Source organism: Delphinus delphis, chromosome 13 (assembly GCF_949987515.2).
Source record: "Delphinus delphis chromosome 13, mDelDel1.2, whole genome shotgun sequence".
Classification (NCBI taxonomy): Eukaryota; Metazoa; Chordata; class Mammalia; order Artiodactyla; family Delphinidae; genus Delphinus; species Delphinus delphis.
In genome coordinates this window covers 56,939,573-56,956,678 of record NC_082695.1, presented here as the reverse complement: position 1 = coordinate 56,956,678, position 17,106 = coordinate 56,939,573, and the positions used below count along the sequence as shown (strand labels likewise).

General features: G+C 36.1%; 1 protein-coding gene and 1 pseudogene across 3 annotated transcripts in view; both read right to left on the bottom strand.

The window, feature by feature from the left end:
* PIK3C3 (phosphatidylinositol 3-kinase catalytic subunit type 3) overlaps nucleotides 1-17,106 on the bottom strand; it is a 156,701-nt gene that overhangs the window by 71,482 nt on the left and 68,113 nt on the right. For all 3 annotated transcript variants that reach the window (XM_060028977.1, XM_060028978.1, XM_060028979.1), the window contains 4 exons: nucleotides 15,478-15,663; nucleotides 7,100-7,254; nucleotides 5,412-5,502; nucleotides 1,652-1,719 (listed from right to left, as the gene is read on the bottom strand). In XM_060028977.1, coding sequence (XP_059884960.1) covers nucleotides 1,652-1,719; nucleotides 5,412-5,502; nucleotides 7,100-7,254; nucleotides 15,478-15,663 — 500 coding nt within the window. The remainder of the gene's footprint in view (nucleotides 1-1,651; nucleotides 1,720-5,411; nucleotides 5,503-7,099; nucleotides 7,255-15,477; nucleotides 15,664-17,106) is intronic.
* LOC132436252 (integrin beta-1-binding protein 1 pseudogene) lies at nucleotides 2,650-3,821 on the bottom strand (annotated as a pseudogene).

Sequence of the window (17,106 nt, the reverse complement as noted above, 5' to 3'; positions counted from 1 at the left end):
TTATCTACTTATTGGCTACAAGAGCAGTATCCAGATAAGATTATGTTTGGAGAGTGGGAAAATGAAGTTAATGATTTGACCTACAGGACAGTTCTCCAACTCAGTCTAAAACACGGAAAGCAAAACACCTCACTATTCTTCAAAAACAATTACCTTTCAGAATGAACAGCTATTAATTTGTACTGTTTAAGTTAACCGCAGTAAACTGAGCAGTAAGATTAGATCAGAGATCATTTCTACAGTTAAAAAAAGTATCAAGTTTGGGCTTCCCTGGTGGCACAGTGGCTGAGAGTCTGCCTGCCGATGCAGGGGACACGGGTTCATGCCCCGGTCCAGGAAGATCCCACATGCTGCAGAGCAGCTGGGCCCATAAGCCATGGCCGCGGAGCCTGCGCGTCCGGAGCCTGTGCTCCTCAACAGGAGAGGCCACAACAGTGAGAGGCCCGCACACCGCAAAAACAACAAGAACAACAACAACAAAAAAGTATCAAGTCTCTCAGGAAGTTTAAAAAAACGTTCTCTCAAATGTACAGAAAACTTCAGGTAGAGCTTACCCAACTGGCTCTGCCCTTTGTTTGCTCTATAAAACTAGATAAGGCTCTCTTGTCTAGTGTTTAATCCTAGTGCTTTCTTTAACTGAACCAAAATATTTCTCATTGTGGCTTAAGGTACTTGTTCTTTACACTTTAGAATTCTATGACAGATAAAGGGAGCCATGCTTCACATTAATTGTGTCTCAGTAAATCAGTTAGCTTTTCTATACCTCAGTTCCTCTCTTTCTTTCATGTAACTCACTCAGGAAACCTGCTCTCATGTAAAATAGATACTTACACTTGCCCTATTTAACTTCACAGAACAAATGAGAAAAGGTCACTGACAATACTCTGTAAATGGCAAAATGTGAGATAAATGATCCAATCCTAGTTCAGGTTTTACCAAGTTCAGCTACATCATGCCTCTGCCTCAGTTTCCTCATGTATAAGTAACTTCAAATTCTAATTTTCTGTCCTTGCATGATTCCAGTGTTTTAGTAAATAATGTGAAAATACATAATCCTGAAGGACAGTGAAGTATCATACTTACACTACTTAAATAGCATAAAAGGCAAGCAGACATCAAACTGAAAAAAACGATTATCTTACCCAGTTTTATCTTAGATCCTGGAAAGTTAGTGAAAGGAAGAGAAACTGTGGTGCTAATAAGCATTTCCATTAGCACAGTTGTAAAGAAATACAGCTAGTGTGACAGGGAGAGAGAGAGGCATGGACATATATACACTAACAAACGTAAGGTAGATAGCTAGGTAGCCGCATGGCACAGGGATATCAGCTAGGTGCTTTGTGACCGCCTGGAGGGGTGGGATAGGGAGGGTGGGAGGGAGGGAGATGCAAGAGGGAAGAGATACAGGAGCATATGTATATGTATAACTGATTCACTTTGTTATAAAGCAGAAACTAACACACCGTTGTAAAGCAATTATACCCCAATAAAGATGTTAAAAAAAAAAAAAAGAAATACAGCTAGATATAAATACTGCATAGGCTTTTGATGATTGCTCATACTTTATTTTAAACTGCCTTTTTGTTTACAGTATGGGAAAAAACTGTCTTGAACAGTGATGAGAAAATAAACAAAAAATTATTTCACATACCAGTATAAATAATTAGCCAGTGTTGAGTTTTTGCAGGCTCTTGATATCAAGAAGGTACACAGATCTTGCTGAAAGAATTAAAAGAAATGTATACATATTATATTACCATCTGCTATTAACAAGGGGGAAATAAGAGAGTCTACATTTGCCTATCGGTTTTCATCTACATATCTATGTCACAGATCATATTTTCATGCATCCATCTATCCCTCCATCCCACCATCCAGTATTTATTCTAAACCAGGGGATATGTGAGACGCTAAGGACGCCATGGTTTGCAGAGTTCCTTGTCCTATTGGAAGCTTAACATTTGGTGGAGGAGAGAAGCATTAAAGGAAGTCACAGCAATAGTTTAGATTGGGAGGTCAGAAGGCAGCAATGAGGATGTGATATTTAGGCAAGACCAAAATGACGATATGTACAAAGGCCCTGAACCTAACTGTTCAAGGAACTTTTAAAAGGCTCAATGTAGCTGAAATATGGTGAACACTAAAGTAAAGGATGCTGAAAAGGTAGGTAAAAGCCAAATTGTGAAGACCTTTAAGGTCACACTACTGAGTATGGATTTTATTTTATTTATTTTATTTTTTTGGCTGCATTGGGTCTTAGCTGCGGCATGTGGGATCTTCGTTGAGGCATGTGGGATCTTTCGTTGTGGTGCACGGGCTCTTCACTGCAGTGTGCGGGCTTCTCTCTAGTTGTGGCATGCGGGTTTTCTCTTCTCTAGCTGTGGCACGCAGGCTCCAGGGTGCATGGGCTCTGTAGTTGTGGTGAGTGGGTTCCAGAGCGCATGGGCTCTGTAGTTTGCAGCACACAGTCTCTCTAGTTGAGGTGCGTGAGCTCAGTAGTTGTGGCGCCCAGGCTTAGTTGCCCCGTGGCATGTGGGATCTTAGTTCCCTGACCAGGAATGGAACCCGCATCCCCTGCACTGGAAGGTGGATTCTTTACCACTGGACCACCAGGGAAGTCCCTTTTTTATTAAAAAAAAAATAAGACACATTTTAACAGAAAAACAAATGATTGCTATTTTATACACTGCATTTTCTTCAGAAAATCTAGAGCAAAGGATAGCTCATATTTCTATAATAGTTCAACACCACAGACTGAAAACAGAACTATTGAGAAAACAGCTGAACTTGCACATGAAGTCTACTTCCCCTTATTGCACAATTCAAGGTTTCTCAGATGACAATACAGAGTCAAACGCAGTGGATAAAACTTTGCAGATTGCCTGTGCTTGTTCCAGGCTGCTGCACTGGTAAACCCACAGGCTGTATTCTTCGTTGCTGGCATCTGTGGTCTTCAGAGCCAATAAGGTTTTTCCTGCCCCCAGACCATCATCATAACAGATCATCCAGATGATAAAATATAGAGTGTGCCGATGCAAAACATCATACTGATCTGATGTGGATACTTTTATACCATACTTAGAAACAACTAATAAATTCTTCCTCCAGAGGAACAAAAGACAACTTTCCATCTTGCTGGGTGACATCTATATAATTTATCAGGTCTAGTCGCCCTTCAAGACTTTTCCCCTCAGAGAGTTTCAGTTTCTCAATGGCACCAACATACTTTATTCGAAATTCTGCACAGGTATCTGAATGACTGTTGCTTTGTACTGAGCTCTGGGTGTAATCAATATCAAGGCTTGCCACAGTGCTGAATCAAGAAAGCCCTCCAAGGCTGGAATCTACAGACTTGCTCTTAGTACTGATTTCAGTATTCTGGGATCTGCTACTGCTCTGTCGCTTTTTGTCTTTCTGGAACATTTTCCACCATAGCTTGATCCAGAGGCGCCCCCTACAGAATCAAACACTATTTTATCGTCTTCAAAGGTTCCACAGACAGCAGTCTGCACAGATAGCTTCCTTTCCTTCCAACATGGTCAATTCTTGTCAGAAAAACAAGGTACCTCACCGCCACCTGCGATCAGGGTCAGACACCCATCGCCAGGGCAGCCAGAGCCACGGCAGCCACCCCCATTCTGGATTTTATTTTCAAGGCAATCGCTACTCAACAAAAGATCTAAAGCAGGAGAGTGAGATGATCTGATTTACATTTTCTGAAGATGACTCTATTTGCTCTGAATAGTACAGACCTGAGATCAGTCAGGATGCTATTACAGTAGTCTAGAAGAGTAAACGGTGAGAGTGGAGATAGAGTGAAGTAACAGATCATTAAAATATTTTGGAAATATAATTAATAGAACTTGCTGATGGAGAGGAAGTAGGAAGAAAAAAAGAATTGACAGTAATTCCCAAATTTATGGATTTAGCAAACGGGTTGATTTGTTACATCACAGATGGAAATTCCAGGTGAGAAACAGGCAAGAGTGTGTGGGGGAGAGAGATGTATTTTGAAACATCAAGTTTGAAATGCCTGTCAGATATACAGTAGAAATCATATTTGGAATATATGAATCTAAAACTCAGATGAGAGAAATGTGCTAAAAATATAAATTTGAGTTTATCACTACAGCCTAGTGCAAGAGGATAAATTGAGAAAAGAAGAGGACCCTGAGGAACAATAAAGTGTCAAGCAGCGGAGAAAGTGCTGACAAAGGAAACCAAGAAGGAACAGCCAGAGAGGTGAAGAGGAAAACAAGGGATGTATGGTATCATCCAAACCATGAAGAGTTAGTTTTTCGGGCTTCCCTGGTGGCGCAGTGGTTGAGAGTCCACCTGCCGATGCAGGGGACACAGGTTCGTGCCCCAGTCTGGGAAGATCCCACATGCCGCGGAGTGGCTGGGCCCGTGAGCCATGGCCGCTGAGCCTGCGCGTCCGGAGCCGGTGCTCCGCAACGGGAGAGGCCACAACAGTGAGAGGCCCGCGTACCGCAAAAAAAAACCAAAAAAAAAGCAAAGAAAACAAAAACGTGTGAATGAACTGATTACTGAATCAATCCCTTAGTTCTGAAAGGGCAAAATAATGAAACTGGAGGTGAATGGTTCCTCAAAGGGCTCCCCTAAGGATTCTATGATCCTGTAATTTAAAATTCTTTTTTTCAGTATTTTCGAATACATCAAGAGGTAGGCAGACAAGCAAACTCTGGTTAACAGTTAATACTGAAAACAAACGTCACTCAGTTATCAACATTAACTCCTAAAATTTTACTAAAAGCAATAATATATACATTTAGAAAATCAATCTTCTTTCTAATATCAAGTATGTATTATTTATTTTCAACATCAGGGGTGTGAAAGATTCTTCTCAAATTAGAAGTCTTAGGGAGAAAAATCAACAATACATACTAGATCAACTTCTGCAAATGCACTCCCAAATATAATTTTCAGAGTAGCACTAGCCAAAAAGACCTGTCGTACCTCAAAAATTACTCTGCTTAGCTAAAAGAACTTAATTTTTCTGTATAAGCTAAAAACAGCAGCTTAGTGTATTTCCCCTAGTATCAAAGTCATACATTTCTACAATGTAATCACAAACACCAACAATTACAGTAATGTTCATAAATGTGTTAACAATAAATATTCTGAGTTTCCTTAAAAAAATATTTAAGCCCAGTTTATTTTCACACTGCATTTGAATTCATTTATATGTCCAAAGCACCAATAAAATGCCTTGAACTGAAGATGGCACTTTTTGTTGGGAGGAAAAGTTATAAACATGCATCATAAACCAGGTTATTTAATAAAGTTGTAATATTTAGTTTATTAATCAAAATCAATATTTTCAAGACCAACATTAAACGTTTATCTTGTAGGATCTCTCCTATAGGAAACCTGAAAAGCTTTGTACTCACTTCCAGATTTTCACCATCTGAACTTTCTTTTGTTTTAGATGCAGGAGGAGGGGAAGACACTGGAGGAAGAGGGCTGGTTATAATTTGGGAGCTGAAAAAATAATAGGAGATATCACTGATATGTAAAATATTCTTTCTGTAAGAGAAGATACACATTTTTAGCATAGTTCACCTCAACTGTGTCTGGTTAAAGCACTACTTCCTAAAGTATGTTCTGTGCAGCACTAGAGTCACATTATGTTCTGGAAAAAGAGGCTGCATAGTCAGAGAATATGGGTAATAGCCTCTTTGGATGTATGTGCAAGTTTGCATGTATTAAAGTTTCTGATAAATACTATAGTTTTTTTAAAAAAGTACATTTTACTTTAAGCCAGTATCTTCCAAACATATTTGACCACAAGACAACCCCTACCTTTTTTAACCTTTTTAGAAAACATACATATTAGTGACCAGCAGACCATAATTTGGGAAATACTGGGTTATAGTTTACAACCTATCATCAAATTTTAAATAGACTTCCAATAAAACGTTCTAGGGGGCATAAGTAAGACAAAGTTAAATAAGCATCACTAGAGACTGAAAGCCTCCAATGTACAGTGGAAGAAAATGTAAGGGGTCTCTTCTCATAAAAACAGAAAAACACAAAGCAGCCTACGTAAGAAAAAATGCTTTTTTCCTGTTTCTCAGTTCTCCTGCAAATGAAAAACAGAAGATAAAAACAGCATTATCATTACGAAAAATTCAGAAATATAACCTTGAACTCACATGATAATCAAAATAATTGTACTAATTCAGATAATCTGAATTCTAGACCTCCTCTGTCACTGACAAATCTCATGACCTTCACAAAACAACTTTATACCTTAGCCTCAGATTTCTCACCCAAATGTTCCTATTTATCTCAAATTTTAAGATTTTATGAAAAGCAAAATGGCAAAACAGAAAGAACAAGGGCTATGGAGTCAACTCTACCTAATTTGCAAAATAAAAAACTTTGGGCAATTTACTTAACTTCTCCTTAAGTCCTTCATATCTAAATTAGGGATATGAATACCTACCTCAGAGGACTACTAATAACAGGTTTAATATATGTGGACCATCTCTTGGTGTCTGCTACAGAGGTGGGAGTTCTTAATTGTTATTACTGTTAATAGCTGACTTTCAATTCAACTAACAGGTTGTTTTAACTACTGAAGAGGTGAAAAACAGTCAGTAAAAAATACAACTTTACAATAAAATATTTGAGTCCACTAACTTGCCGCATCTTTCTTTTTTTTTTTTTTTGCGTGAATAGCAATATCTGACACAAAGCACCATGTGTCAGACACTTTTCTAAATGCTTTATGTATTAACTCATTTAATCTTTCAACAATCCTTAAAGGTTACTATTGCTATATCCCCGTTTTTAAGATGAGAAACTGGGGCCACACAGAGAATATTTAATTTACACAAGTTTACACAGCTAGTAAGTGGCAGAATAAAGATTTTAACTAAGGAATTCTGACTGTATAGCTTGCAAAACACTGCCCTGTAATATAGTGGTTTGTGTTCTGTGAGTGCACATGCCATATTCACTGGTAAAACTTCCAACTTAGGGTTCAGTACATCTGGGGAAAAAGAAAAGAAGACAATCTGAAAAGGTGGAAAACTATCAGATTTGAAAATAATTCCTCCCTGTATATCCGTACCTATCTATTTCTGCAGAATTTATTCCAGAATTCGACACACTCTCTGACACTGAACCCTGACTATCCTTCTTGGTGGGTTCTAATCCATTCTTTATGTCATCAAAATTTTCATATTTGAGAGCTTGGACCAGCTGTAATAGGTACATCAACAAATCCTGGAAAACAAACAAAAAATAAGCTAATATTAGAAAAAATGCAATATGATTATAGACAAGTTACGTCTAATTATTCCTAAATATCAAGCTAACAATTTACTTTTATCTACCACTTATCAGCTGTGTTACCTTGGGCAGATCACTAGGTTTCTTAACCTCTTGGTGCCTCACTGGGTCCTCACCTTTAAAATGGCCATAATCATATAAACCTTAGAGATTGAGTTGTGAGGATTAAATCAATTAATAGAAAAAAGTCACAGAATAGTGCCTGGCACAGACTAAGTGACCAGTAAATGTCTTGTTTAAAATGGTATCCCACTGACATGTACACATTGTAATATTTAAAATAGATAACCAACAAGGACCCACTGTATAGCACAGGGAACTCTGCTCAATATTCTGTAATAACCTAAATGGGAAAAGAACTTGAAAAAGAAAAGATACATGTATATGTATAACTGAATCACTTTGCTGTACACCTGAAACTAACACAACATTGTTAATCAAATATTCTCCAATGTAAAATAAAAAATTAAAAAAAATAGTATCTCAAAATCAAGGTGAAAATGAAAACAAAGAAAAAAGATTGAGATGGTTCATATAAAACTGAGAAATTAACAAAGGTTCCTTTTTTCAGCAATAGATCAGATAATGGCATTTTAGGTCTAAGATTACATAAGAAACTCCAAATTTTCAAGTTTTCTAAGTTTCTGTTTCATAATCTTTTCTGGTTGGGATTTTTAAAAATATTACCTTTTTTTTTTTTTTTTAAAGAGAACTTGGAGTTTAAAGAGTTCAGAGTTTAGAGAATTTGGGTTGCTTCTTAAATGGAAAATACAATGAAACAGACATTTTAACACTCTTGCTTAAAGGAAATGTGTACTTCCCTGCCAACTACCAATAACGGCTTGAAGAAAACAAATTTCTAAATCTAAATTTCTCATACTTCTACTGACAATCGAAATAATTTGGACTAAAAAAGTGTCAACAGAGTAGTTTTTACCTGAGTTTTTCCCTTAATGTAAAAAAACTCTAGGTTTAATCTTCAGAATGGAAATATTTCCTATCTTACTCTATAAATGTAGTTCTTAGCCCTTCTCAATGACTACTAAGAAAACTCCAAAAATTTTGCTTTTAAAAATAATTACAGGGCTTCCCTGGTGGTGCAGTGGTTTAGAATCTGCCTTGCCAACTGGTTAAAGCCCTGGCCTGGGAAGATCCCACATGCCGTGGAGCAACTAAGCCCGTGCACCACAACTACTGAGCCTGAGCTCTAGAGCCCGTGAGCCACAACTACTGAGCCCACGTACCACAACTACTGAAGCCTGCTGTGCCTAGAGCCTGTGCTGCCCACACACCGCAACGAAGAATAGCCCCTGCTCACCGCAACCAAAGAAAGCCCTCACGCAGCAATGAAGACCCAACATAGCCAAAAATAAATAAATAAACAAATTTAAAAAAAACAAAACAAAAAATAATTACAAATTGAAGAAACTCACAAAACTCAAAAAAAAAATTTAAAGCATCTATTGTCTTCCAGTTCCAATTGCCACTCAGGCACTTAAAACTCATAATTAGATAATTTGAGACTTCGTGACTATCAGTTCAATTTTAGTCACCTTTCCTTAAGCCCAGAAACCAGGTTAAATCCCTTGTAAATATTTCATGGACCACTCTTTCCTTTCATGTCTATAACAACTATGGCATTTGTAATTACTTGTTTATTTACTCTTTGTCATTTCTACTATTTTATAAATTCCATGAGGACAGACTACTTCCCAAAAATGTATTTTCCCTTACTTAAATCAAAATATATTCTTTTCATATTTTTTTCTTATATTGACAGTCAACATTTCTTTTAATTACGAAAAGCAATATACATGATTTTACCACTACATACCATTTTTTCTCAAAAAATTAAATGAAACGTTAACTGGCTTATTAATTCTTACTCAAATATATCAGCATCAGTGGCCAGGGAAATCAAATGACTACCAAAGCATCTCTATAGTGTTCTGTTTCTATAAACAATTTTTAATTGGATCAATAAATGTTTGATTTTCTATTATTTTATTTGAGATTTATGGCATCTAACAGCTAGGTATGCTTATATGCTTATTTTAAGAAACAAAATTACATAACAGAAAATAGATTAATCAAGTATCCTCCTTAGGAGGTATAAGTAATTCAGTTTCACTGCTAGCCTTGAATGCTTTGGAAATGCTGCTGAATGTATCACCTAGTGTGTTTTCCCAAGTATAGAAAAGACTTACTACATGAAATCAAAAACGCTGCATTGCTATTAAATTCCCCAGGAAGGAGAAATTTGGAAGAAAACTCCTCTTTTTAAGTCATTCATCACAATCTGATTATGTTAGCCATCTGGTATTCTGTATTCAAACTACACTTTCCTTCATTTGTATGAAAATGAATTAACTTCAGTAGTAAGTACAAAGTCTGTTTGCTCATTAAACAGGCACATCTTGGAAAATATAAAATTCCTCCAAGCATGAAGGACATAAGCATACAAGTAAAACAAAACAAACAAAAAATCATATTTCTATCTCAGGCAATTAAGTAAAAATTTCCCAAGAGCTATGAAATACTATCTAGATAGCAATCACCATTCTTCTCAAGAACAAGTTAATTCTAATGCTTCAGAATATAAATGCAACGTTCACTGTCAAAATCACTCCCATTTCTTATTGAATTAAGCGTAACTCTTCATATAGACATTTACAGTTCGACAGTTACAGTTAGATACATGGGTTCTGACCTTGCTTCCCAGACAGCCACATATATCCCACACTTCTGTTAAAGCGAAATATTTTCTATTTTTCCTGTACTTTTCAATCTCTTTGCCTTTGCTCATATTGCTCATGTAAACTCATGTTCAACTCTGAAAATTCTCTTCCTTCATTGTCTATCTCAAATGCCACTTCTTCCTCAAATTCTAATGGGGAATCTCTCTCATTTTGAGCCACACAATAGTAAGAAATATGGCTTTTAAAAATTCTGAAACAGAACATTAAACAAATCAAATTCAGAAAGATATTAAAAGACTGATTAATATTTATTTTATAAATGTATGGTGAGTTTAACATTAGGAATTCAGCATCTATTTCATGCATAGTATTATTAAATATCAATGTTTTTCAGACAGCATGATGCTATACCTACAAATTACAGGGACCCACCTAACACTTAACAGAACTATCAAGAAACATCACTACAGAAATTAGATAAAACATAAATATTAAAATAAAAACACAGTTTTACATTTAACCAACAAACAGAAATAAGAGATAAAAGGGGTGAGGTAGTTCATAATAGTAACAATTGTCACAGAATAAATATAATGTTTTAAAATGTGAAAAAAAAAATTATAAAATTATGACTGAAATAATCGTGTATCTCCAGGAGGGAAGATTTAATATCATAAAGATGTTAATCTTCCCTAATATATAAATGTAATGTAATTCCACGTAAGATTCTGGTGGAGTTTTAAGAAAATGACAAAATTGTTCTAAATTTAGAATAAATATACAAAAATTATAAAGAAAATTGTTTAAGAAAAAAAGAAAGGGAGGGGTTTTATCCAATCATATATTTAAAGTTATTATGAAACAACTGCAATTTTTAAAAGTATGATACAAGCATAAAAACAGAAGGTTCACAAAGAATTATCAGAAAAAAGCATATGTAAAAGGCATATATATTGTGACAATAATTCCAATGTAAGCTACTTATTCAAGAATATGGAAAAACATATATTCAAAAGTCTATTCACTAAAATAGTTACAGCAAAAGATTAGAAAACAACTGCCTACCAGAAGGAGCTGACTGGTTAAATAAATTATAAAATAAATTTGCAGCAAAATATTATGCTGCTGTTTGAAAGGAATAAGGTACATCTACAGGTTTCCATTAAGTCTAAAAACACAGTGCTTTCCTACAGATTAAACGTGCCTTTGACATCATTTGCCTTGATATTCATTTGCCTATGTTTCCAGACTTTATGGACACCAAATATATGTGTTGAAGATGAGAAAATATCCAAGATTATACTGTTCAATTAATAAGGCAAGGTTTTAACAATATGTATAGGATATTCCTATTTTTCTTAATTTTTAAAGAGGTGTAAATATATACCATACATGCATGTATATGCTTGTAATTTGCATAGAAAATATATGAAAAGATAAAAGAGTGGCTACCTTTCTAGGGATAAAAAACGGCTGGAGAAGTGGAGTTGTTAAAGGAATATTACTTTCTATGTTACTATTTCATTTACAATTTAAAAGCAAAGAGAATCAGAAAACAAAAGATGATAATATATAGTAAAGGAACAAACCAAATGCTGTGGGATCAGGAAATAAACAAACAAAAATGCCATCTGCTTCCTGGAATGGTTAAGAGAGGTTTCTCAGTGATGTTGAGGTCTGTGCTACAGCTTTAAGGATGAACAGCAGGAAGACTCCACTAAGACAATGAAGTAGCATATATAAAGGCCTGGCAGGCCTAGCTACTGGAAGGACTACAGCATATTGAAAATATCAGACTGCCCAAATATAAAACACAGTATTTTTCATTCAAGTTTTTTGGTCATCCAAGATGTGGATATTTAGACAAAGTGACCTTTGACGTATCTTTGATGCTATGATTATATAATTATATTATATATCATTATGGGTTTGCCAAAAGGTTTGCTCATGTTTTTTCCGTAAGATGGCTTTAGTAGCACTTAGTTGTCTTTAACTTCTTTCAAAACAATTTTGTTAGATCGTATTGTGACAGCTGTCATATCAAGTGTGCCTTTAAAAAAAAAACTTACCAAAATTGGTGAATTTTTGTGTAGCCATTTTAATATTGAGGATGGAAGAAAAAAAAGCAACATTTTCGTCATATTATACTTTATTATTTCAAGAAAGGTAAAAGTGCAACTGAAATGCAAAAAAGGATTTGTGCAGTGAATGGAGAAGGTGTTGCGATGGATCAAACGTGTCAACGGTGGTTTGCGAAGTTTCATGCTGGAGATTTCTCACTGGACGATGCTCCATGGTCGGACAGACCAGTTGAAGTTGACGGCAATCAAATCGAAACATTAACTGAGAACAATCAACATAATACCATGAAGGAGATAGCTGACATACTCAAAATATCCAAATCAAGCGTTGAAAATCATTTGCACCAGCTTGGTTATCTTAATCACTTTGTTGCTTGGGTTCCACATAAGTTAAGCAAAAAAAACCTTCTTGACCGTATTTCCACATGCAATTCTCTACTTAAATGTAACGAAAACGTTCTGTTTTTACAACAAATTGTGACGGGAGATGAAAAGTAGATGAAAAGTAGTACAATAATGTGGAATGGAAGAGATCGTGGGGAAAGTGAAATGAACCACCACCAACCACACCAAAGGCTAAATGATCTTCATCCAAAGAAGGTGATGTTGTGTATATGGTGGGATTGGAAGGGAGTCCTCTATGATGAGCTCCTTCCGGAAAACCAAACGATCAATTCCAACAAGTACTGCTCCTAATTAGACCAACTGAAAGCAGCACTCAACGAAAAGCGTCCGGAATTAGTCAACAGAAAATGCATAATCTTCCATCAGGATAATGCAAGACCGCATGTTTCTTTGATGACCAGTCAAAAACTGTTACAGCTGGGAAGTTCTGATTTATCTGCTGTATTCACCAGACATTGCATCTTCGGATTTCCATTTATTTCGGTCATTATAAAATTCTCTTAATGGAAAAAATTTCAATTCCCTGGAAGACTGTAAAAGGCACCTGGAACAGTTTTTTGCTCAAAAAGATAAAAAGTTTTGGGAAGATGGAATTATGAAGTTGCCTGAAAAATGGCAGATGGTGGTGGAACAAAATGGTGAATACACTGTTCAATAAAGTTCTTGGTGAAAATGAAAAATGTGTCTTTTACTTAAAAACCAAAGGAACTTCTTGACCAACCCAATATATGGTTATATTATCCTCTGAAATACCAAAAAACATTTGAAGTTTATAAAACCATAAATGTTATGCTATTCCACAGACAAAGCAAAAGCAAGGAGAAATTTTAAAACGATTAGAAATGAAAGGTACAACATGAATGATTTTAGTACAAAATTGACATAATATAAATTTACAATCCTTCAGCATAACTGTATGAGTACAATTTTCAAAATTCTGCCCCAGATAATTTTTTCTTCATAACTGTCAAGTGACATAAGCAGCTGTTATCACTATTTTTTGGATGGGAAACCAAGGTGAGAATAATATATGTTCCCAAAGACATACAGGTACATAGTCAGAGAAAAGACAAAATTCAAATCTTAATATCCATCTGAAGAGTCAGTAGAAACTGAACTAAAAGACCTTTTATTTTTAAGCTAAGTATACACAAACCTCAAAAACACCCCAAGGGCTTCCCTGGTGGTGCAGTGGTTGAGAGTCTGCCTGCCGATGCAGGGGACATGGGTTCGTGCCCCGGTCTGGGAAGATACCACATGCCACGGAGCGGCTAGGCCCATGAGCCATGGCCGCTGAGCCTGCGCGTCCAGAGCCTGTGCTCCGGGAGAGGCCACAACAGTGAGAGGCCCGCGTACCGCAAAAAAAAAAAAAAAAAAAAAAAAAAAACCCAAAACTAACAACCATATTTTGCAGTTTAGGATGCATGCAGTATTTCTATCATTATTCTTTACGTCATAACAAAAATTATAAAATGGTCTAGAAATAGTTCAGTACTTGCATGAATACTGTTAACTCCAGAGACAATCAAATGCTTAGCCTCTAAGCTTGTAAGGCAACAAAGTCAGGCAATCAAAAACAATGATTTACAGTATTTCTATTTAAAGTCTGAACCCATGTTGAGGGGGACTATCTTAACTATAGCCCAGAGGCCTTTCTGTTTGACTCATGTCAAACGTAGATAAAGACTTAATGACTAAAGTGAAATTTCTAATGAATTTCAAAACAAACATTTCACTATTTTAAATAAATATTGTAATAATTTTTTACTTGTGATATAGTAAAAACAATAACAGAGAAGATAATATGCTGAATCACAATGCTAGGAATTGCTCTTTGATAGGAGAGTGAAAAACATCCTATTCCAATAAAATTATACAATATCTGAGACTTACCTCAAAATAATCTAGAGGAGGGTAGGGAATGGGGAGGAGAGAATAATTGGTGTTAGAGATGAAACAAATTGTCTATGAGTTGGCAGCTGCTGAAGATGGGTAAATTATGTATGAGCATTCACTATACTACTTACTTCAGTGTTTAAATTTTATTGTAATTAAATACATATACAACTATCAACCTTAATAAATGCTGCATTTTGCTTCTTGAAATTCAGATACCACTTTGAATTCAAAATAATGATTGGCACTCCTATATATATTGAGGCTTGAGAAGAGTCATCCCATATTCCATAAGCCTTGCAGGCTAGCATAAACTATTAGGTTATGTTTGAGAACACATTCCCTCTATAAAAATTAGTAAGTAAAAAAATTAGTGAATTCATCTACCGTATTAGGAAATTACTAAAATTCAAAATCCAGCAATGCTTTGGGTCAACAGAGTTTTCTACCTTCCCTGGTGGCCTTATATGTATATAAATAGCCACCATAACGTTTGTAGTCTTTCCTTTCCAGAGGATTCAAAACCACCTTCAGAAAATCTACATATACACATAATTGTCAGTAGCTCAAAGTTTAAAGGAGGGGTTTGAAAGAGAATATGATGACCATGCACCTCTATGCTTTAAAGGCCCCAAGGGCTTTTCAAGGCTACAATTAAATGTGGCTTGTTGTAGACTGACTGATAGAGGGAATCCGAATTATTCCCTAGCTGGTACTGCATTAAACCATTTTTCACTAGAATTCCTTTTTCCAGACAGAGCAATACAAGCTCTACTGCCAGGTAAATGTCCTGGGAGAGACTGGCCTATCACGTAACAGATCAGGAAGTAAATTTTCATTTCAGAGGAGTCCTTGGAGGAATAGTTTAATTTTGCTTCTGCAAACACACATAGTATATCCAGTTCCCTTTTAAAAATTTCCCTCTCTCTCTCTCATACACACACACACACACACACACACACACACACACTCTCTCTCTCTCTCTCTCTCTCTCTCTCTCTCACACACACACAGAGTCCATAATCAGGCTCTAGTTTAAAATTCACCCAGTTGAAGAGTAATGAATAACAATGGACCTCATCATCTGCCTGCCGTAACCGGGCAACAGCATAACGCCTCACTGTTGGATTGGTGTAATGAGAGGACAACAGCTCCAAGGAATCCTCTACATCCATTGGCTTCCATTTTCCCAGAAGTTCCAATGCCTGTTTGGCCTCCTGGGGTAGATCCCAATTAACACATTTCAAGAACTTCGTCAAAGCCTAAAATCAGAAAAGGTTTAAGAATTAGAAGTAACAGCTTATTCTGGGTTAGGAAGGGTCAAGGGTGACTAGGCAGAGCTCAGCTTGGACTTGATGGCAGAGTCACAAAGTCAACGATTGACTCCTTACATAAACACTTTGTTTAGTGTTTAGTATACACACAATCCTAGAAAAACACTGCAGAACGAGGAAAAAAAAATCATGTTCCTTGTAACTATGTTTTTTTCAGGTCAAACCACTGTGAATTTTTAAATTTTCTTCAGCTTTTCTTCATTTTGCTTTCGTTATTTTAAAACACTGCAGACCTCAAGACAGGGAAATAGTTGATGCATGTCTCACGAACTCTGAGATACCTTAGAGAAAACTTTCATTTTACAACATCGACATGTGAGACATAAGAGATTGCAGCCAGTGAATGAGAGCCCAAAGTCAAGAAGGGCAGAACCCCACACTTGAACACCTCCCAGAGTCAATGGTTTTCCTAGATACTCACATACAAGGACTCAAATGAAGTCAAATATGTATGTCTCTTTTACACAGAGAAGTAACTATTGAGGAATTAGTGTTTAATGGGGACAGAGTTTCAGTTTAGGAAGGTGAAAAATTCGGGAGATGGATGATGGTGAGAGTTGCACAACAATGTGAATGTACTTATTAGTGCCACTGAACTGTACAGTTAAATATGGTTAAAATAGTATGTTTTATATTATGTGATTTTTACCACAATTTAAAAAAAACATTTAAAAAAAGACAAAAATTCCACAGTAACAATAATAAAAATAGATAAATACACAGAAGCTCCAGCTTCTGTATATATATTCTGATTCAGCTGGCTGTTTGCAGAATCATTCTGGAGCCTCACTTCTTTAGAAAGGTAGCGAAGTCTTCATAAGACTGTTGGGTAAGTAAACTACCTTTGAGCATATCATTAATGGCTGCATAACAATAAATGCTCTTTAAAGAAAGGTTTATACCTGTTTTCCATAAAAAGCAGTCCCTATTGCCAGATCTCCCTACTGGCAACACTTTCCTGGCTGATCCCAAGACATTTTCTTTTCTCTTCCTCTATGAATTCATCTCTTGAACAAAGATAACTTCAAAATTTTAAATTCCTGCTCTGCCCAATTAAAAATATTTTCATTAGTAAACTAATCAAGTTCTCAAAAATGTTCACTTGGACAATAAAACACAATTACTCGTTAGTATGACATAAAAGGAATCTTCATTCCCATTCCCTAACTTACTCTTAATTTAACTAAATTAAGGAAAAAGGCACTATGGAGATGATCTAGTCCAGTGCTCAAATTTGTATATAATCTCAGTGAAGTGGCTTGCCCATCGTCTCAAAATGGTGACAGGCTAGACCCAGAATCTAAATCCACTGACCCCCAGCCTATGCATGTTACACCAGATGGCTCCTCCTTATCATTAAGGCACTGCATC